This window comes from Zonotrichia albicollis, chromosome 30 (genome assembly GCF_047830755.1).
Source record: "Zonotrichia albicollis isolate bZonAlb1 chromosome 30, bZonAlb1.hap1, whole genome shotgun sequence".
NCBI classification, from domain to species: domain Eukaryota; kingdom Metazoa; phylum Chordata; class Aves; order Passeriformes; family Passerellidae; genus Zonotrichia; species Zonotrichia albicollis.
This window is the reverse complement of record NC_133848.1, coordinates 4,342,957-4,365,173: the sequence shown is the minus strand read 5'-3', so window position 1 is coordinate 4,365,173 and position 22,217 is coordinate 4,342,957. Positions and strand designations below refer to the sequence as shown.

The window sequence follows — 22,217 nt, the reverse complement described above, 5'->3', positions numbered from 1 at the left end:
TGTGTTCCCTATGCTGGAAGAGAGCACAGCCTCGGGGAAGGGCCATCCACCCACCCAGCCAGGCCTTTTACTAATATAAAAGAGGAGATAAGCTACAACGACCCGTGATTACAATAACAAAGCACCAAGAACCCTGGCAGAGACAGAGACCTGGCTGCGTCCCTGTAACACTTTCTCACAAAAAAAATATTAACCGAATTTTTGTTCATAACAGACGGAAGGCAGTGCCTGACCCCAGGCAGGTCTCAGTTCCACAGCAGCCCCTCTGGTGGCTTTAAACCACAATTCCTGCAAACCCACAGCCTTTCCCTCAGGTGAGGAGGGCAGGGATGGAGCAGCTTTGGGGCCACCTGGAATCCACACAGGGTCACTCCCCACAGCCCCACCATGGCTGTGGGCAGAACCCCTGCTCGGTATTCCCACACTTTTCCCTCTTATCTGGCAGACACACATCCCAAACCCAAACATTCTCTCCATGAGGTTCCAGAAGGCTTGATTGTCCCAGGATCCCCAATTCCTACGGGAACCCACATTCCCCCAGCATCCCCATCCCCTCACCCCAAATCCCTGGAGCCCACGTTCCCCTGGCACTGCCATCCCTGAGTCCCCCCAGCCCTGGGCACCCCCATTCCAAGGGACCCCATTTCCAGGGATCCCACATTCCCCTGGGAACCCATTGCCCGGGTACCCCAAACCCTCTGAGCACCCCACTCCTGGGAACACCATATTGCACCTTGTCCCCCCCAGCTTTGTCCCCACACTGTCCCCACCCTACCCACAGCCTGTCCCCACGGCCACATTCCCATGACCCCGTGCTTGCGGCCACCCTGCCCCCACCAAGGGCCGCCACGAACACGGATGACGAAACGTGACCTTTCCTTCCTCTTTATCCGAAAAGCCACCAGCGAGGGGACAGCCACCCCCTGGGCAGTGAGTGACAGCCAGTGCACATGGCTGGGGACACCGGGATGGCTGGGAAGGTGGCGCTGCTCCTGTGGGGTGAGTGCCCTGGGCACGGGCCTGACACCCTGGGGATGGGGAGTGGAGGGGGCACAGGGGGGGTGTGGGGTCCCCTGAGGTCCCCAATGCCAGCAGTGCCAGTCCATGATACCCACAGTGGACCTTGTTGGGACTGGGGATGTAGGGTGGCTTTGGGGACAGGAACAGGGGGACAGGAATTTGGGGATGGGAATGTGGGGATGAAGGTGGGGAAAGGAATGTGGGGACTGCACCTTTGGGTTCAGGTAGCTCTGGGAATGGGGACAAGGGAACTGGGATGCAGGGATAGAAGGGGACAAGAGCAACGAGGATGTGGCCATGGGGATGGGATCATGAGCTGGTGGGGGTGACCTGGGCCAGCACGGGCTGTGTCCATGCTGTCCTTGTGCCCGTGGTGTCCACAGTGTCCCCACCCTCAGCCCAGGGTGGCCTCGGTGTCCCCGTTCCCAAGGTGTCTGTGCCACAGGGATGTGGTGCACAGGTGGCTGTGACACAAACGTGTCCCCATGGCCTTGCCGAATCTTTTGGGGTCCACCCAGGCACACTTTCCCACAAGAGCTGCTGACCCCATGGGGACAGTTAGGGACAGTCTGCACACCCTGTAACCAGGGTGCCACTGTCCCTGCAGTGCCACCCCCACTGAGCCCTGTCCCTTCTCCCTTCCAGCCCAGACCCTCGGCCTCGCTGGTGAGTCCTCGGGGGATGCCATGGTCCCATCCCGCTGTCCCCAGCCCCGCGCTGGCCCTGGCAGGCTGGTGTCCCCTGTCACCCGCAGGTGCCCAGACCACCCAGCTTCTCGTGAAGCCCCCCTGGAGGCCGGCAGTGCTGTGGGACGGGGTGACATTGACCTGCCAGGGCTCGGGAACCGCCAGGGCCACCACCTGGTATAGAAACGGGCAGTATTGCGGGCAGGAGGGACGTGATCACTTCAGTGTCTTCAAGAGAGGCACCTACGAGTGTCACAGACCTGGCAGTGGGCGCAGCCCCCCTGTGACAGTCTCAGAGGGTAAGCGGGGTTTGGGTGTCCCCAGGCTGGCACCTGCAGGGACCCCGAGCGCTCTGGGTGGGCTCCGCTCCCTGGGTCACCTCCTGTGTGACCAGAGCCTGTCCCCTGCCCTGGGGACATCCCAGTGCTGGAACTGGGGACCCCTGGTGCTCTGGACCCTACAATGGAGGGTTCTGGTGCCATCGGGTGTGACAGGTCCCCTCTGTCCCCAGACTGGCTGGTGCTGCAGGTGCCGGGATGGGTGCTGCTGGAGGGGGACATGGCGATACTGCGCTGCCGGGGCGCTTGGCACAAGAACGTCACCTCTGTATCCTTCTACCGAGAGGGGACAGAACTGAGGGGACTCCCCGATGGCGCAGAGCTGTCCCTGTCCCCTCTGCAGCTGAACCACAGCGGCCGCTACAGCTGCGAGGGATGGGTGGAATACAGGGGGTGGAAGGAGTCAGAGCCGGTGACAGTGACAGTGCACGGTGAGCCCCCCACAGCCCCCACCCCGACACCCCCACAGCCCCTCCCCAGGGATTTAGGCTCACAAATCCCCTCCCCTCTCCTTCCAGAGCTCTTCCCGGTGCCAGTGCTGGTGCTGGAGGGTCCCCCCGAGATCACCGAGGGGTCCCCCCTGACTCTCAGCTGCCGCAGCACCCCCAGCCCCCTGCGGCCCCGAGCCCCCCTCCTGTACCTGTTCTATCAGGACGGGAGGGTGGTGGGGGGCCCGCAGGGGTCCCCGCAGCTGCTGCTGCCCGCCGTGGGGGTCTCCCACTCGGGGAATTACAGCTGTGAGGCGCAGTCCCAGAGTGGGACCGTGCGGAAGAGCAGCGCCCGGCTCCGCGTCACGGTAACCGTGCCCAGTGAGTGCGGGGATGGGCACGGGGAGCCCCCACCGAACCCCCGGGTGCCCTGCCTGGGGACCTGCATGTCCCCTTGACACATTCCTTGTGTCCTCCCACCTCTGCCCTGCGTCCCCTCATCCCTCCTTGGTGTGACCCCATCCCTGACATCCCCCACCACACCCATCCCCATTGTCCCTGTCCCCCCACACCGGCTGCCAGCCCCTCCCTGTGCCCTCAGCCCTGTCTGTGTCCCCGTGGCCAATGCCACCATCACCCTCTGTCCTGTGTCCCCGCAGTGCCTGTGGCCAATGCCACCATCACTCCCGGTCCCCTTGCACACCAGGTGCACACAGGTGACAACGTGACCCTGCGCTGCTCAGTGCAGGTGGGCTCAGCCCCTGTCACCTTCACCTGGCTGCACAACGGGCACGAGGTGGCCCAGGGTCCCCTCCTGGAGCTCAGGGACATCGATGTGGGACATTCGGGCACCTACCAGTGCGTGGCCACCAACCAGCTGGGACAGGACGGGCACAGCGTGTTCCAGGCACTCAGCCCTGAGCTGGCACTGGAGGTGACACCACAGGGACACAGGAACACAGGTGGGGTCACACGGGGTTGCTGGGGGGTTCAGGACCCCCGGGGATCCGAGTGAACCCAATGTGTCCCCCTCTGTCCCCAGCAGTGGCTGTGAATGTCGGCAGGGCCCTCCTGTTCCTGCTCCTGCTCCTGGCTGTCATCGGGGGCTGTCACTGGTGGCACCGCCGGGGTGGGTGACAATGTGGGGGGACGGGGGTCCTGGAGTGAGGGGGAGCCCCCAGAGTGGGTACAGAGATCAGCAGCACCCAGACTCCCTGAGCTGGGGGACACTGAGCCTGCAGTGACCTCAGCTGGGGATCCAGGGGGATTTGGGGTGAATTTGGAGGGTCTTGGTTGGGCTCCAAGGCCTTCCCTGGGTGGGCTTTGAGGAACATTGGGGTGGAGCTCCTGGAGGATTTGGGGAGCTCCTGGGGGGATGTGTAAATTTTCTGGGAAGCTGTGGTCAAACCCAATGGGCGCTCACATTTGAATGTTGGCACCTGGTTTGGCCACCGGGATTTGGACTCACCTCTGAGAACACGGGGGTTGAAAAGCAGAGCGCTCTGTGTGGGATTGTCCTTGTGGGATCTTTATGGGGTCCTGGGGGAGTTTGGGGGTGCCCATCCCAGGCAGAATTGGGGTTCTGGGGGCTCAGAGGGTTGGGGGCACCAGGGGGGCTGGGGGCACTGTGGTGATGCAGAAGTTCTGGGGGTTCAGGGGTGCTGAGAGTGTCCGGGGGAGTCGGGGGTCCATTGGGAATCGGGGCTGCAGTGGGGATTTGGGGGTCCCGTGGGTGGTTGGAGCTGCCGAGCTCCCAGGAAGGTTCAGGGGTCCCCATGGTCACCCCCTCCCCTTCCCATTGCAGCCGCCAGGAAGCTCCAGGACAGGTGAGTGGGGGGCTCGGACCGGGACCCCCCTTTCCCCCTCCCCAGACACCCCCAGACCCCCTCTAATCCCCACAGGACCCCCCGGAGCAGGGGGCTGCGCTCACCACCCACATCATGGGCACCGAGTGGGCAGCGGGTGAGTACAGGGGGGGACAGGGACACCCACAAATGTCACCCCCACCCAGGTCCCCACAAGCGGTGCCACTCTCAGGGCCCCCAGAGGTGCCCCCCCGCCCTGCCCCACCTCGGGACCCACAAGTGACCAACGCGGAGCTGTCGGGACCCCAGAAGGGACAGCGGGACCCCCGTGACTACGAGAGCGTGCTGTGACACTGGGGGGCACTGGGGGGCACTGGGGGGCCCTGGGGGGCATCGATTCCCCTCAGGGGTCTCTTCTTCCTCTTCACAGCGCCACACAGGGCTCCTCATTCCGCCTCCCAATGCCGGGAGAGCACACGACGTTTTTTCCCTCTTATTGTACCCAAAATTAAGATTTTTGGTCAAACTGCGTGAGGAACAAGGCCCACTCTTTAAAATTTGTAAATGTCTAATAAGGAGTAAAAGGGATTATATATTATTATATAATGGTATGTTATAATTTAGAATAATATGGTATAATATATAATAAATCATATATAATATATAATTTATAATACAGAATGCACAATATATATTGTAAATCATATTATATATAATAATATTGATATATAATGTATATTATATATTATATGGTATACTATAATATATTTTTGCATTATGTATGTACTATATTTTAAATTATGATATATTATATCATATTATATTATATCATATGATATTATATTGTATTGTATAATATTATTTTATATGATATTATATTACATTACATTACATTATATATATTGCGTAATATATATAACATATTACATAATGTATAATATATATTATAAATAACACTATAATATATATTATATAGAAAATAAAATGTGAAAAGACTTCTCTGTAACTAAAAAAAAAGCAGTGTAAGGCCATCCACTGATGGCATGTAATCCCAGCAATTTTACTCTATGTAGGGAAAATTATTTTAAGCTTTTTGGGTGCTCTTTTGCAGTTCCATAAAAGCACTCCAGCACTGGAAATATTGTCCTTTTTTTCTCCTATCATTAAGCGTCTAAAATTCTAAGGGGTGAACTCTGTTTTTCAGAGTCACTCAGAATTTCCTGGATTTTTTTGTCCTTTTGGTGGAGTAGCATTGCCACCTGCTGTTCGATATTCTGAATTACAGTGCTTATTTTGGATGCTTTACTTCGATTTTATCTGGTTCTATCATCATCATCATCATCATCATCATCATCATCATCATCATCACCACATCCTATGGCGATGGCGTTTTTTGGGTTTGAATTTCGGGTAACTCCCTATTTTCATCATCTCAAGGTTTAAAGTGAAGGGGAAACCCTGTTGCCTTCCATTATTAAGGGTTTAAACTGAAAAAATCTCCCTTTCCCTATCACTTGAGTGATTTAAATTAAGGGAAATGCCTCTTTGCCCCGTATTTTAGGGGATTAAATTAGTTAGGAGAACCCATTTAATTGTCATTTTACTGGTTGGAGGTCAATACCCAAATTCTGCCTCATCCTTTGGCCAAACCTTCACCCTGGCAGGTTTTATCTCCTCCTGTGCTGACTTTGTCCATTCCTTGGCCTGGCACTGAAGGCAAGACCCAGGAATTTTCCATCTTTCCTATTTATTTTGTGTTCTGAAGGTTTTAGGTCATTTTAATCAAGCCACAGCTGGTGAGTTTCACTCATTGGCCCAGTCCTTTGTTATCAATAACAAACATCCGAGGATTGCTCCCAAACAAAATGGTTTTGGCTACCTTTGGACTCCTGGGGGCCACCTCTCAACTGCCCCCAAGAAATGGGGGTGGAATTCTTTCCATCCTCTGTGTCTTGCTTTGAAAGACAAATATCTGCCAAGGAGGGCAGGAACAGAAAAGAAGAGCCCGTGCTCCAAATTATTAGAACTTCAAAAATACGGGGGGAAATGTAGAGAAGGGCATAACAGCTCTGTAGTAGAAAAGAAACAAAATAAACAACACAAAACCAGATAGAAACAATCTGCTCCGAGGGAAAAAATCTGGTTTATAATATGTGGTGCAGTTATAACTGCGGCCAGCAGGGGGCGCTGCAGGGAGCACTCCCGGCCAGCAGGGGGCACCCCTGTCCAGCTCCATCCCCTCAGCAGCCATGGCGGCCTCAGACAGGAGGCAGGAGGGGAAATCGCTCCTTTTGCAAACTCACGGGCACCCATCGGTCCCGGCACCACCACCGGCAGCGGGCAGAAGCCGCCAAGGCAGCAGGTTGGATCCCAGAGCCCATTGGCAGGGTAGCAGTGTCCTGGGGCCAGGCACACGGCCTGAGCAACTCCCGCATCCACTCTCCATGATCCCAAATGGACGTGAAATAAACATTTTCAGGGGACTTCTTCTCCTTTTTAATGCCTTTATTAAAAGTGATCAGCTCAGGATTGGGCGGCTCGGCAGGGCTGCAGTCCCCGTCGTGTCTCCCAGGGCGACTCAGAGGAGGAGGATGTGCGCAGCTCTGTCCACTGGGGGCAGAGCCGGGGGATCCAGTCCTCGTGGGAGCCTTTAGGGCGTGATGTCCCTGTCAGATCTTGGTTTCCCTGGTTCTGTCCAGCTTTATCCTGGCGTCGGGACGACTCTCTGCTCAGGGCGAGAGGGGCTCTGCATCTCTGCAGGCTCAGCACTTGGCTCCTCACGTCTGGACATCACTTTCGTCTCTCAATTCTTAGGTGGCTCGTTCTTTTTAGGGTTTTCTCGTTGCATTTTGGAGTCGAGGTCCCAAAGCATGCTGGTCTTTGGAGTCACTTTGCATAACCCCCCCCACCCTCTCAGGTGTCTTCCCTATGCTGGAAGAGAGCACAGCCTCGGGGAAGGGCCATCCACCCACCCAGCCAGGCCTTTTACGAATACAAAAGGGGAGATAAGCTACAACGACCCGTGATTACAATAACAAAGCACCAAGAACCCTGGCAGAGACAGAGACCTGGCTGCGTCCCTGAAACTCTTTCTCACAAAAAAAATATTAACCAAATTTTTGTTCATAACAGACGGAAGGCAGAGCCTGACTCCAGGCAGGTCTCGGGTCCACAGCAGCCCCTCTGTTGGCTTTACACCACAATTCCTGCAAACCCTCAGCCTTTCCCTCAGGTGAGGAGGACAGGGATGGAGCACCTTTGGGGACACCTGGAATCCACACAGGGTCACTCCCCACAGCCCCAGCACAGCTGTGGGCAGAGACCCTGCTCGGTATTCCCACACTTTTCCCTCTTATCTGGCAGACACACATCCCAAACCCAAACATTCTTTCCATGAGGTTCCAGAAGGCTGCGGGTTTTGTTCAAGAAGGAGGGTCCAGGTCAGGATGTTGAACAGAATGTTGTGGGTTGTGCAGTAGTTTTGTGGTTCTCACAGTGCCTTACCAAGAGGAACAAATGATCAATTGCTGCATTTCTGGACTGGTATCCCCACAACTGCCATTGCAGTGGGCATTTCCAGCCAGCCCTGCTCTGGAAACCATCAAAGGCTCGCAGAGCAACTGCTTGGGCTGCCCTTGTTGTTTTGTGCTTCTTGCAGGGCTGAGCAATCCACAGCCAAAGCCTTTTTCCCCCACACAATTCTCACCTCTGCAGCAGCTCTAAAGCCGCCAGAATCAAAGCCAAGGGGGCAGGGGGGACCCTCAGGTGCTGGCTGCCACCTGGGGCTGGGTAGAGCAGGGCTGGGCAATGGCCATCGCTGTGCAATGGGGCTGGGCCATGGCTGGGCCCCAGCCTTGCATTGACAGGGGTCCCCAGGATGTGCCACCCCTGGGACAGGCACCCGGCCAGGAATGTGCAGGGACATTTCTGGAACCGCCAGCCCTTGGTAAAGGTCCCCCCATGTCAGGACGTGTCACCCCCTGGGACAGTATCCTCCCAGGAAAGGACATCCTGGATGTGCCCCCCCAGAACAGAACCCCCCGCTTTACCATCTGACTCTCAGCACAAATGGCCGCTTCCTTCTTGTCCAAGAAAAAGAAAGTGAAACTGTTGAGAGAGCACAGCCCAACACCTCCATCACCCACAGCCTCCCGACACATCCTTGCACCCCTCACACCCCCTTTTTCCCCTCCCCTGTCGCCCCCCAACCCATTCCCTGCTCAGGTGCTCCCCAGGATTGCAGAGTCAGGAACGGGGGTGAGGGGACGTGGTACAAAAGTGAGGAAAATAAGGGAATAAGAGAAATAAAGAGATGAAAAATTCAAGGGTGGGAGAGGGCACAGAAGCAAAGCTACTCAGGACACTCAAGTGATGTCTGCCCAGGAAATGAGCACCCCAAGGGGGCTTTGCTGGGCCCTGGGTCACCCCAAAATCTGAGACACCCAGGGAAGGAGCTCAGACCCACTGGCACACCCAGCCACTGCCATTCCCAGGCACCTCCATTCCCCTGGAACCCCAACCATGGGACCCCCATTCCTTGTGTCCCACCATGCCTGCGACCCCCATCCCAGCACTGCCATTCCCCAGGATCTACATGGCCCAGCACCCCATTCCCAAGGAACCCTCTCCTGTCCATTCCATGCCCTAAAATTCCTCCTTTCCCCAGGACCTTGATTGTCCCAGGACCCCCAATTCCCACGGGAACCCACATTCCCCCAGCATCCCCATCCCCTGACCCCAAATCCCTGGAGCCCACGTTCCCCTGGCACTGCCATCCCTGAGTCCCCCCATCCCTGGGCACCTCCATTCCAAGGGACCCCATTCCAATGGGCATCCATTGCCAGGGTACCCCAAACCCTCTGAGCCCCCCACTCCTGGGAACCCCATATTGCACCTTGTCCGCCCCAGCCTTGTCCCCACACTGTCCCCACGGTCACATCCCCATGACCCCGTGCTTGTGGCCACCACCAACACGTGAGGACGAGACGTGACCTCACTTCCTTCCTCTCTATCCAAAAAGCCACCAGCGAGGGGACAGCCACCCCTTGGGCAGTGAGTGACAGCCAGTGCACATGGCTGGGGACACCGGGATGGCCGGGAAGGTGGCGCTGCTCCTGTGGGGTGAGTGCCCTGACACCCTGGGGATGGGGAGAGGAGGTGGCACAGGGAGGGTGTGAGGTACCCTGAAGTCCCCAATGCCAGCAGTGCCAGTCCATGATACCCACAGTGGACCTTGTTGGGACTGGGGATGTAGGGTGGCTTTGGGGACAGGAGCAGGGGGACAGGAATTTGGGGACTGCACCTTTGGGCTCAGGCAGCTCTGGGGATAGGGACAAGGGAACTGGGATGCAGGGACAGAAGGGGACAAGAACAGTGAGGACGTGGCCATGGGGATGGGATCATGAGCTGGTGGGGGTGACCTGGGCCAGCATGGGCTGTGTCCATGCTGTCCTTGTGCCCGTGGTGTCCACAGTGTCCCCACCCTCAGCCCAGCATGGCCTCGGTGTCCCCGTTCCCAAGGTGTCTGTGCCACAGTGATGTGGTGCACGGGTGGCTGTGACACAAACGTGTCCCCCTGGCCTTCCCAAATCTTTTGGGGACCACCCAGGCACACTTTCCCACAAGAACTGCTGACCCCATGGGGACAGTTAGGGACACCAAGCAACCCCACACCCCGTGTTTTCATGCTGCTGTCCCATTGGTGCCATCGCCACTGAGCCCTGTCCCTCCTCCCTTCCAGCCCAGACCCTCGGCCTCGCTGGTGAGTCCTCAGGGGATGCCATGGTCCCATCCCGCTGTCCCCAGTCCCGCGCTGGCCCTGGCAGGCTGGTGTCCCCTGTCACCCACAGGTGCCCAGACCACCCAGCTTCTCGTGAAGCCCCCCTGGAGGCCGGCGGTGCTGTGGGACGGGGTGACACTGACCTGCCAGGGCTCGGGGACCGCCGGTGCCACCACCTGGTACAGGGATGGGAAGCGCTGGTTGCAGAACGGACCTGACCACTTCACTGTCAAAGAGAGTGGCACCTACACGTGTCGCAGACCTGGCACGGGGCGCAGCACCCCTGTGACCGTCTCAGGTGGTAAGCAGGATTTGGGGGTCCCCTGGCACCCACAGGGACCCCAAGGGCTCTGGGTGGGCTCCGCTCCATTGGTCACCTCCTGTGTGATCAGAGCCTGTCCCTTGCTCTGGGGACATCCCAGTGCAGGAACTGGGGACCCCTGGTGCTCTGGACCCTCCAATGGGGGGTCCTGGTGCCATCGGGTGTGACAGGTCTCCTCTGTCCCCAGATGATCTGGTGCTGCAGGTGCCGGTGCGGGAGCTGCTGGAGGGGGACACGGTGACACTGCGCTGCCGGGGCTGGCGGAACCGCACGGTCAACTCGGTGTCCTTCTACCGAGAGGGGACAGAACTGGAGGGGCTCCACAATGGGACCAAGCTGTCCCTGCCCCCTCTGCAGCTGAACCACAGCGGCCGCTACAGCTGCGAGGGCCGGGTGAAATACTGGACGTCAGAGAAGTGGTGGCGGTCAGCGCCGGTGACAGTGAGAGTGCACGGTGAGCCCCCCACAGCCCCCACCCCGACACCCCCACAGCCCCTCCCCAGGGATTCAGGCTCACAAATCCCCTCCCCTCTCCTTCCAGAGCTCTTCACGGTGTCAGTGCTGGAGGGTCCCCCCGAGATCACCGAGGGGTCCCCCCTGACTCTCAGCTGCCGCAGCACCCCCAGCCCCCTGCGGCCCCCAGCCCCCCTCCTGTACCTGTTCTATCAGGACGGGCGGGTGCTGGGGGGCCCGCAGGGGTCCCCGCAGCTGCTGCTGCCCGCCGTGGGGGTCTCCCACTCGGGGAATTACAGCTGTGAGGCGCAGTCCCAGGGTGGCACGGTGCGGAAGAGCAGCGCCCGGCTCCGCGTCACGGTGACCGTGCACAGTGAGTGCGGGGATGGGCACGGGGAGCCCTCACAGAACCCCTGGGTTCTCTGATTGGGGACCTGCATGTCCCCTTGACACATTCCTTGTGTCCTCCCACCTCTGCCCTGTGTCCCCTCACCCCTCCTTGGTGTGCCCCCATCCCTGACATCCCCCACCACACCCATCCCCATTGTCCCTATCCCCCCACACCGGCTGCCAGCTCCTCCCTGTGCCCTCAGCCCTGTCTGTGTCCCCGTGGCCAATGCCACCATCACCCTCGGTCCTGTGTCCCCGCAGTGCCTGTGGACAATGCCACCATCACCCTCTGTCCTGTGTCCCCGCAGTGCCCGTGGCCAATGCCACCATCACCCCCGGTCCCCTGGCACACCAGGTGCACACAGGTGACAACGTGACCCTGCGCTGCTCAGTGCAGGTGGGCTCAGCCCCTGTCACCTTCACCTGGCTGCACAACGGGCACGAGGTGGCCCGGGGTCCCCTCCTGGAGCTCAGGGACATCGCTGTGGGACAGTCGGGCACCTACCAGTGCGTGGCCACCAACCAGCTGGGACAGGACGGGCACCGCGTGTTCCAGGCACTCAGCCCTGAGCTGGCACTGGAGGTGACACCTGGCTCACCCTGGGTCACAGGTGGGGTCACACAGGGTTGCTGGGGGGTTCAGGACCCCCGGGGTTCAAAGTGACCCCAGTGTGTCCCCCTCTGTCCCCAGCAGTGGCTGTGAATGTCGGCAGGGCCCTCCTGTTCCTGCTCCTGCTCCTGGCTGTCATCGGGGGCTGTCACTGGTGGCACCGCCGGGGTGGGTGACAATGGGGGGGGGACGGGGGTCCTGGAGTGAGGGGGAGCCCCCAGAGTGGGAACAGAGATCAGCAGCACCCAGAGCCCCTGAGCTTGGGGACACTGAGCCTGCAGTGACCTCGGCTGGGGGTCCTGGGGGATTTGGGGTGAATTTGGAGGGTCTTGGTTGGGCTCCAAGGCCTCCCCTGGGTGGGCTTTGAGGAACATTGGGGTGGAGCTCCTGGAGGGTTTGGGGAGCTCCTGGGGGGATGTGTAAATTTTCTGGGAAGCTGTGGTCAAACCCAATGGGCACTCACATTTGAATGTTGGCACCTGGTTTGGCCACCGGGATTTGGACTCGCCTCTGAGAACACGGGGGTTGAAAAGCAGAGCGTCCTGTGTGGGATTGTCCTTGTGGGATCTTTATGGGGTCCTGGGGGAGTTTGGGGTGCCCATCCCAGCCAGAATTGGGGTTCTGGGGGCTCAGAGGGTTGGGGGCACCAGGGGGGCTGGGGGCACTGTGGTGATGCAGAAGTTCTGGGGGTTCAGGGGTGCTCAGAGTGTGTGGGGGAGTCGGGGTTCCATTGGGAATCGGGGCTGCAGTGGGGATTTGGGGGTCCCGTGGGTGGTTGGAGCTGCCGAGCTCCCAGGAAGGTTCAGGGGTCCCCATGGTCACCCCCTCCCCTTCCCATTGCAGCCGCCAGGAAGCTCCAGGACAGGTGAGTGGGGGGCTCGGACCGGGACCCCCCTTTCCCCTTCCCCAGACAGCCCCAGACCCCCTCTAATCCCCACAGGACCCCCCGGAGCAGGGGGCTGCGCTCACCACCCACATCATGGGCACCGAGTGGGCAGCGGGTGAGTACAGGGGGGGACAGGGACACCCACAAATGTCACCCCCACCCAGGTCCCCACAAGCGGTGCCACTCTCAGGGCCCCCAGAGGTGCCCCCCCGCCCTGCCCCACCTCGGGACCCACAAGTGACCAACGCGGAGCTGTCGGGACCCCAGAAGGGACAGCGGGACCCCCGTGACTACGAGAGCGTGCTGTGACACTGGGGGGCACTGAGGGGCACTGGGGGGCACTGGGGGGCACGGGGGGCACTGGGGGGCACTGGGGGGCATCGATTCCCCTCTGGGGTCTCTTCTTCCTCTTCACAGCGCCCCACAGGGCTCCTCATTCCCCCTCCCAATGCCGGGAGTGCACACGACGTTTTTTCCCTCTTATTGTACCCAAAATTAAGATTTTTGGTCAAACTGCGTGAGGAACAAGGCCCACTCTTTAAAATTTGTAAAGGTCTAATAAGGAGTAAAAGGGATTATATATTATATTATATAATGGTGTGCTATAATTTAGAATAATATGGTATATTATACAATAAATCATATATAATATATAATTTATAATACAGAATGCTCAATATATATTATAAATCATATTATATATAATAATATTGATATGTAATGTATATTATATATTATATGGTATACTATAATATATTTCTGCATTATGTTATGTACTATATTTTAAATTATGATATATCATATTATATTATAACATATGATATTATATTGTATTGTATTATAATATTTTATATGATATTATATTACATTACATTACATTACATTATATATATTGCGTAATATATATAACATATTACATAATGTATAATATATATTATAAATAACACTATAATATATATTATATAGAAAATAAAATGCGAAAAGACTTCTGTGTAACTAAAAAAACAACAGTGTAAGGCCATCCACTGATGGCATGTAATCCCAGCAGTATTACTCTATATAGGGAAAATTATTTTAAGCTTTTTGGGTGCTCTTTTGCAGTTCCATAAAAGCACCCCAGCACTGTTCTTTTGTTCTCCTGTCATTTAACTTCTAAAATTCTAAGGAGTGAACTCTGTTTTTCAGTCACTCAGAATTTCCTGGATTTTTTTGTCCTTTTGGTGGAGTAGCATTGCCACCTGCTGTTCGATATTCTGAATTACAGTGCTTATTTTGGATGCTTTACTTCGATTTTATCTGGTTCTATCATCATCATCACCATCACATCCTTTGGCGATGGCATTTTTTGGGTTTGAATTTCAGGTAACTCCCTATTTTCATCATCTCAAGGTTTAAAGTGAGGGGGAAACCCTGTTGCCTTCCATTATTAAGGGTTTAAACTGAAAAAATCTCCCTTTCCCTATCACTTGAGTGATTTAAATTAAGGGAAATGCCTCTTTTCCCCATATTTTAGGGGATTCAATTAGTTAGGAGAACCCATTTAATTGTCATTTTACTGGTTTAAGGTCAACACCCAAACTCTGCCTCATCCTTTGGCCAAACCTTCAGCCTGGCAGGTTTTATCTCCTCCTATGCTGACTTTGTCCGTTCCTTGACCTGGCACTGGAGGCAAGACCCAGGAATTTTCCATCTTTCATATTTATTTTGTGTTCTGAAGGTTTTAGGTCATTTTAATCAAGCCACAGCTGGTGAGTTTCACTCATTGGCCCAGTCTTTTGTTATCAATAACAAACATCCGAGGATTGCTCCCAAACAAAATGGGTTTTGCTACCTTTGGACTCCTGGGGGCCACCTCTCAACTGCCCCCAAGAAATGGGGGTGGAATTCTTTCCATCCTCTGTGTCTTGCTTTGAAAGACAAATATCTGCCAAGGAGGGCAGGAACGGAAAAGAAGAGCCCGTGCTCCAAATTATTAGAACTTCAAAAATACGGGAAAAAATGTAGAAAAGGGCATAACAGCTCTGGATTAGAAAAGAAACAGAATAAACAACACAAAACCAGAGGGGAAAAAATCTGCTCAGAGGGAAAAAAAACAGGTTTTGTATATTTGGTGCAGTTATAGCTGCGGCCAGAAGGGGGCGATGCAGGGAGCGCTCCCGGAGAGCAGGGGGCGCTGTGATACAGCAACAACTCAGCCCCGCCCCCTTTGCTCTTGCCCCGCCCAGTCCTTGCTGACCCCACCCCCTTTGTCGTGGCCCCGCCCCTCCACGCGACCATGGGGTCTCTGCACCCCCAAACCGGGATCCCCCCTCCTTGTAACCCAGCAGGATCCCCCTGCCCTCCCCCAGCCCCAAATCACGACCATCCAAGCCTGGAAAGAAGTGGATCTGTTTATTGGGGCACAGGGGGTGCTCCTCAACACGCTGGGGGGGCCCTCCAGCAGCCCCCAAGGCACTGCGGGGCGGTGGGGTGGGCACAGCACCCACCCAGCCAAATAATAATAATAAAAAATTACTTTGGTCCTGACAAAACTGGGGCCGGGGGGCACCCGGCTGGTCCAAGGCGGGGGTTAAGGCAGTTTTGGGGGGGCCCCCTGGCACGCAGAGGCCTGGGGGGTCCAGAGGGGCACAGAGGATCTGGCGGGGCATCCCGTAGCCCGTCATGCCAGCCTGCGAGGCGCCCCGGTTGGTGCCCATCTGCAGCCCGATGACGCTCTGCCCCTCCTTCAGCTTGTCCTCGGAGAAGACGCGCCGGTTCTCCTGCGACTTCCTGCGGGCACAGCGCCTGTCAGCACCCCCAAAGGACCCCCCCAGCCCGGCCTCCTGCCCCTCCAGCACTCCCCTGCACCTACCTGGGGAACCAGTTGGGGTCTCCCACAAAGAGCCCGTCACCCTTGGCCACGGCCAGGCTGCCCAGGTCCATCAGGGTCCTCTGCACGCACACCATGTTCTTCCCTGGAGGATCCACAGCAGGCTCAGCTCTGGCTCCATCTCCATCCACATCCCCACCCCACGGCCTCCGGGTCACTCACCCTCCAAGAGATCCACGGTCTGGAATGAAATAAACAGGGCCAGGAGACTTCTTCTCCTTTTTAATGCCTTTATTAAAAGTGATCAGCTCCGGATTGGGCAGCTTGGCAGGGCTGCAGTCCCCGTCGTGTCTCCCAGGGCGACTCAGAGGAGGAGGATATGCGCAGCTCTGTCCACCAGGGGCAGAGCCGGGGGATCCAGTCCTCGTGGGAGCCTTTAGGGCGTGATGTCCCCGTCAGATCTTGGTTTCCCTGATTTTGTCCTGCTTTGTCCTGGCGTCGGGACGACTCTCTGCTCAGGGCGAGAGGGGCTCCGCATCTCTGCAGGCTCAGCACTTGGCTCCTCACGTCTGGACATCACTTTAGTCTCTCAATTCTTAGGTGGCTCGTTGTTTTTAGGGTTTTCTCGTTGCATTTTGGAGTCGAGGTCTCAAAGCATGCTGGTCTTTGGAGTCACTCTGCATAACCCCCCCCACCCTCTCAGGTGTCTTCCCTATGCTGGAAGAGAGCACAGCCTCGGGGAAGGGCCATCCACCCACCCAGCCAGGCCTTTTACTAATACAAAAGAGGAGATAAGCTACAACGACCCGTGATTACAATAACAAAGCACCAAGAACCCTGGCAGAGACAGAGACCTGGCTGCGTCCCTGTAACACTTTCTCACAAAAAAAATATAAGCCGAATTTTTGTTCATAACAGACGGAAGGCAGAGCCTGACCCCAGGCAGGTCTCAGGACCACAGCAGCCCCTCTGTTGGCTTTAAACCACAATTCCTGCAAACCCTCAGCCTTTCTCTCAGGTGAGGAGGGCCGGGATGGAGCAGCTTTGGGGACACCTGGAATCCACACAGGGTCACTCCCCACAGCCCCACCATGGCCGGAGCAGAGCCCCTGATCGGTATTCCCACACTTTTCCCTCTTATCTGGCAGACACACATCCCAAACCCAAACATTCTTTCCATGAGGTTCCAGAAGGCTTGATTGTCCCAGGACCCCCAACTCCCATGGGAACCCACATTCCCCCAGCATCCCCATCCCCTGACCCCAAATCCCTGGAGCCCACGTTCCCCTGGCACTCCCATCCCTGAGTCCCCCCAGCCCTGGGCACCCCCATTCCCAGGGACCCCACATTCGCTCTGAGAATGTGGGGTACCCCAAACCCTCTGAGCCCCCCACTCCTGGGAACCCCATATTGCACCTTGTCCCCCCCAGCCTTGTCCCCACACTGTCCCCACGGCCACATCCCCATGGCCCTGTGCTTGCGGCCACCCTGCCCCCACCAAGGGCCACCACCAACATAGAGGACGAAACGTGACCTCACTTCCTTCCCCTTTATCCAAAAAGCCACCACCCGTGGGACAGCCATCCCCTGGGCAGTGAGTGACAGCCAGTGCACATGGCTGGGGACATCGGGATGGCCGGGAAGGTGGTGCTGCTCCTGTGGGGTGAGTGCCCTGGGAACAGGCCTGACACCCTGGGGATGGGGAGAGGAGGTGGCACAAGAGGGGTGTGGGGTCCCCTGAGGTCCCCAATGCCAGCAGTGCCAGTCCATGATAACCACAGTGGACCTTGTTGGGACTGAGGATGTATGGTGGCTTTGGGGACAGGAATGTGGAGGCAGGAACGGGGGGACAGGAATGTGGGGACTGCACCTTTGGGTTCAGGCAGCTCTGGGGATAGGGACAAGGGAACTGGGATGCAGGGAAAGAAGGGGACAAGAACAGTGAGGATGTGGCCATGGGGATGGGATCATGGGGATGGGATCATGAGCTGGTGGGGCTGACCTGGGCCAGCATGGGCTGTGTCCATGGTGTCCTCGTGCCTGGGGTTTCCACAGTGTCCCCACCCTCAGCCCAGGGTGGCCTCAGTGTCCCCGTTCCCAAGGTGTCTGTGCCACAGGGATGTGGTGCACAGGTGGCTGTGACACAAACGTGTCCCCCTGGCCTTGCCGAATCTTTTGGGGACCACCCAGGCACACTTTCCCACAAGAAGTGCTGACCCCATGGGGACAGTTAGGGACACCGAGCAGCCCAACGTCCCCTGTGTCCCCATACTGCTGTCCCCACGGTGCCATCGCCACTGATCGCTGTCCCTTCTCCCTTCCAGCCCAGACCCTCGGCCTCGCTGGTGAGTCCTCGGGGGATGCCATGGTCCCATCCCGCTGTCCCCAGCCCCGCGCTGGCCCTGGCAGGCTGGTGTCCCCTATCACTCACAGGTGCCCAGACCACCCAGCTCCTGGTGGAGCCCCCCTGGAGGCCGGCGGTGCTCTGAGACCCGGTGACACTGACCTGCCAGGGCGCGGGGAGCGCCGGTGCCACCACCTGGTACAAGGATGGGAAGCTCTGGTGGCTGAAGGGAGAGGACCACTTCACTGTCACCAATATTGGAATCTACACGTGTCACAGACCTGGCAGTGGGCGCAGCCCACCTGTGACAGCCTCAAACGGTGAGGGGAGGTTTGGGTGTCCCCAGCCTGGCACCTGCAGGGACCCCAAGGGCTCTGGGTGGGCTCCGCTCCATGGTTCACCTCCTGTGTTACCAGAGCCTGTCCCCTGCCCTGGGGACATCCCAGTGCAGGAACTGGGGACCCCTGGTGCGCTGGACCCTCCAATGGGGGTTTCTGGTGCCATCGGGTGTGACAGGTCCCCTCTGTCCCCAGATGATCTGGTGCTGCAGGTGCCAGGGCGGGCGCTGCTGGAGGGGGACACGGTAACACTGCGCTGCCGGGGCTGGCGGAACAGCGAGGTCACCTTGGTGTCCTTCTACCGGGAGGGGACAGAACTGAGGGGACTCCCCGATGGCGCAGAGCTGTCCCTGTCCCCTCTGCAGCTGAACCACAGCGGCCGCTACAGCTGCGAGGGCTGGGTGGGACACTGGGAGTGGCAGGAGTCAGCGCCGGTGACAGTGAGAGTGCACGGTGAGCCCCCCACAGCCCCCACCCCGACACCCCCACAGCCCCTCCCCAGGGATTCAGGCTCACAAATCCCCTCCCCTCTCCTTCCAGAGCTCTTCTCGGTGCCAGTGCTGGTGCTGGAGGGTCCCCCCGAGATCACCGAGGGGTCCCCCCTGACTCTCAGCTGCAGCAGCACCCCCAGCCCCCTGCGGCCCCCAGCCCCCCTCCTGTACCTGTTCTATCAGGACGGGCGGGTGCTGGGGGACCCACAGGAGTCCCCGCAGCTGCTGCTGCCCGCCGTGGGGGTCTCCCACTCGGGGAATTACAGCTGTGAGGCGCAGGCCCAGGGTGGGACCGTGCGGAAGGGCAGCGCCTGGTTCCGCGTCACGGTGACCGTGCACAGTGAGTGCGGGGATGGGCACGGGGAGCCCCCACATCCCTCCCCAGTCCCCTGGTTGGGGACCTGCATGTCCCCTTGACACATTCCTTGTGTCCTCCCACCTCTGCCCTGTGTCCCCTCACCCCTCCTTGGTGTGACCCCATCCCTGACATCCCACACCACACCCATCCCCATTGTCCCTATCCCGCCACACCGGCTGCCATCTCCTCCCTGTGCCCTCAGCCCTGTCTGTGTCCCCGTGGCCAATGCCACCATCACCCTCTGTCCTGTGTCCCCACAGTGCCCGTGGCCAATGCCACCATCACCCCCGGTCCCCTGGCACACCAGCTGCACACAGGTGACAACGTGACCCTGCGCTGCTCAGTGCAGGTGGGCTCAGCCCCTGTCACCTTCACCTGGCTGCACAACGGGCACGAGGTGGCCCAGGGTCCCCTCCTGGAGCTCAAGGACATCGATGTGGGACAATCGGGCACCTACCAGTGCAAGGCCACCAACCAGCTGGGACAGGACGGGCACCGCGTGTTCCAGGCACTCAGCCCTGAGCTGGCACTGGAGGTGACACCTGGCTCTCCCTGGGTCACAGGTGGGGTCACTCAGGGTCACTGGGGTTGCAGCACCCCTGGGCTGATGGGTGACCCTGATGTTTCCATCTCTGTTTCTTGCAGTGGCCGCAGGGGTCAGTGGGGCCCTTTTGTTCCTGCTCCTGCTCGTGGCTGCCATTGTGGCCTGGCACCGGTGGCACCGTGTGGGTGGGTGACAATGGGGGGACGGGGGTCCCAGGGAGCTGTAGAGACCCACAAAGTTGGGGAGCTATAGGGCAGCACCCATAGCCCCAGAATTGTCACCCTGTCTGGTGGTCCTGGAGGGTTTGGGGAGGTGCTGGAGGGTCCTGCAGGGATATTGGGGATTCTTTCAGGGGCCCTGGGGGCGTTTGGGGGGGTCTCTGTCCCTGTTGGGCTTTGGGTTCTTGAGGCTGAGTTGGTCAGGGGCATTGAGTTCTGGGGGCTCCAGAAATTCTTGGGGATCCTGAGGGGAATTGAAGGTCCCATGGGGGTTCAGGAATCATGAGAGGATTCAGGGCCCTTAGGACCCCACAGTCACCCCTCCCTTCTTTTCTCTGCAGCTGCCAGGAAGAACCAGGAAAGGTGAGTGGGGGGCTCAAACCTCATTCTCCCTTTTACCCCAACCCCCAAGACCTCCCATTCCCTCCCCCACATCCCCTTTATTCCCTCAGGGCCCCCCCGGATCCCCCGGCCCCCCCAGAGGAGGGGGAGGTGCTGTACACCCACGTCGTGGTCACCAAGAGGGCAGAGGGTGAGTACGGGGAGGACACACACAGAGGGACACGTCACCCACCAGTGTCACCCCACCCAGATCCCACAGCCCGTGTCTCTCACAGCGTCCCCCGGTGCCACCACCCTCCAGGATGCCCAGGTGACCTACGCGGAGCTGAGGGGACACCAGGGGCGATCGCAGGAACCCGGTGACATCTACGGGAATGTGCTGTGAGACTGGGGGGACACTGGGAGGAACTGAGGGTCCCCACCCATGGGCACCCACTCGTGTGTGTGCTGCCACTAAAAAATTGCTCCTCTACCTCCTTGTGGAGGCACAAAGATCCCAAAGGGCTGAGAGAAGAACAATTTCCTGAAACAGCAATGAGAGAGAATAAAACCAACATCAACAGCAACAAGGTTCAGAGTCCAAATGGTCACACAAGGAACAATTTCCAGGGAAAGCTCCCAATAAGGAACAAACCCCAAATAATGCCCCCAGCACATTTCCTCCACCAGAGGAACCTGGTAGGGCCCTGGATCTTCCTTGCTCTGATGGAGGCTCTGGATTCTCTTGTCCCCTGTCCCAAACCCCTCCTCTGCAGTGTTCCTCACACCAGGGTGACACAAAGTCCCTGTGGGGGGTTCTGGAGCCTCTCCCATTGCCAGGGCAGTCGGGATCATGCCATGGCACAGGGTGGGGTGTCAGAGACAGGAAAAGTTTGATGTCTGGAGACATTTTGGAACAGCTGTGTGTGGCAGGGGTGGGTCAGGCCTTGCTTTTGGCCAGACACAGCCCTGTCTGTCCATCAGTCTGTCAGCCACGGCACACTGGGGACAGCGTGACGCTTTGACCAAGCCAGCTCCTGAGTGGCTGGGTGACCAGAAGTGCCATCTGGGGAGAGGGCCCTTGGCGGCCCAGGTGGCTTAAAAGGCAGAGCATGAGGTGGCCAAGTCCCTGACCGTGTCTTCATTTGGGGTGTCTGTCCCATCCACGCTGGAACCCAGAAAGTGGCAACTCCTTTAAATGAGAAATGTCTGCCCAGGAAAGTGGGAATGTTCCTGGAATAGAAAAAAGACCCATATAAAAAACTCTTTATAATCTCAAAGATGATGGGGTTTCTAGGCAGAACTGTAGGAAAAGGAATACCAGCTCTTTAGTGGGAAATTTATAAACCAGAACAGAGCAAACAACACAAACCCAGAACTTTCCTTCCTGCTCAGCGCTGTTGGTTTTTGTGGCAGTTATAACCGCGGCCAGCAGGGGGCGCTGCAGGGAGCACTCCCGGCCAGCAGGGGGCGCCCCGGTCCAGCTCCATCCCCTCAGGGGCCATGGCGGCCTCAGACGGGAGGCAGGAGGGGAAATCGCTCCTTTTGCAAACTCACGGGCACCCATCGGTCCCAGCACCACCACCAGCAGCGGGCAGAAGCCGCCAAGGCAGCAGGTTGGATCCCAGAGCCCACTGGCCGTGTAGCAGTGTCCCTGGGCCAGGCACACGGCCTGAGCAACTCTCGCATCCACTCTCCATGATCCCAAATGGACGTGAAATAAACATTGCCAGGGGACTTCTTCTCCTTTTTAATGACTTTATTAAAAGTGATCAGCTCAGGATTGGGCGGCTCGGCAGGGCTGCAGTCCCCATCGTGTCTCCCAGGGCGACTCAGAGCAGGAGGATATGCGCAGCTCTGTCCACTGGGGGCAGAGCCGGGGGATCCAGTCCTCGTGGGAGCCTTTAGGGCGTGATGTCCCCGTCAGATCTTGGTTTCCCTGATTCTGTCCAGCTTTGTCATGGCGTCGGGACGACTCTCTGCTCAGGGCGAGAGGGGCTCCGCATCTCTGCAGGCTCAGCACTTGGCTCCTCACGTCTGGACATCACTTTAGTCTCTCAATTCTTAGGTGGCTCGT

The 22,217-nt window shown here is 57.9% G+C and overlaps 1 protein-coding gene and 1 long non-coding RNA gene across 2 annotated transcripts; both read left to right on the top strand.

The window, feature by feature from the left end:
• Positions 1 to 858: 858 nt before the first annotated feature.
• LOC141725633 (Fc receptor-like protein 3) lies at positions 859 to 20,900 on the top strand. Its single transcript, XM_074529611.1, has 17 exons — positions 859 to 930; positions 1,855 to 2,005; positions 2,218 to 2,475; positions 2,563 to 2,853; positions 3,132 to 3,434; positions 3,515 to 3,601; positions 4,277 to 4,298; positions 4,484 to 4,627; positions 10,242 to 10,357; positions 10,566 to 10,588; positions 10,736 to 10,832; positions 10,920 to 11,204; positions 11,530 to 11,832; positions 19,703 to 19,786; positions 20,161 to 20,182; positions 20,272 to 20,351; positions 20,437 to 20,900. Exons 1-17 carry the CDS (start codon positions 859 to 861, stop codon positions 20,544 to 20,546), a joined length of 2,448 nt encoding a protein of 815 aa, XP_074385712.1. The 3' UTR covers positions 20,547 to 20,900.
• Positions 17,084 to 18,163, top strand: LOC141725548 (uncharacterized). The gene is made up of 3 exons (XR_012577343.1): positions 17,084 to 17,189; positions 17,851 to 17,871; positions 17,960 to 18,163. It is a non-coding gene; the product is annotated as an uncharacterized LOC141725548 (long non-coding RNA).
• Positions 20,901 to 22,217: the final 1,317 nt, after the last annotated feature.

What these genes read in the sequence shown, in the direction of transcription:
- LOC141725633 (XM_074529611.1), top strand. Translation starts at nt 859, where the DNA reads ATGACGAAACGTGACCTTTCCTTCCTCTTTATCCGAAAAGCCACCAGC. An exon ending in GGACAGCCACCCCCTGGGCA is followed by an intron (nt 931 to 1,854) that starts GTGAGTGACAGC and finishes TTGACCTGCCAG; the next exon opens with GGCTCGGGAACCGCCAGGGC. An exon ending in CGTCACGGTGACCGTGCACA is followed by an intron (nt 11,205 to 11,529) that starts GTGAGTGCGGGG and finishes GTGTCCCCGCAG; the next exon opens with TGCCCGTGGCCAATGCCACC.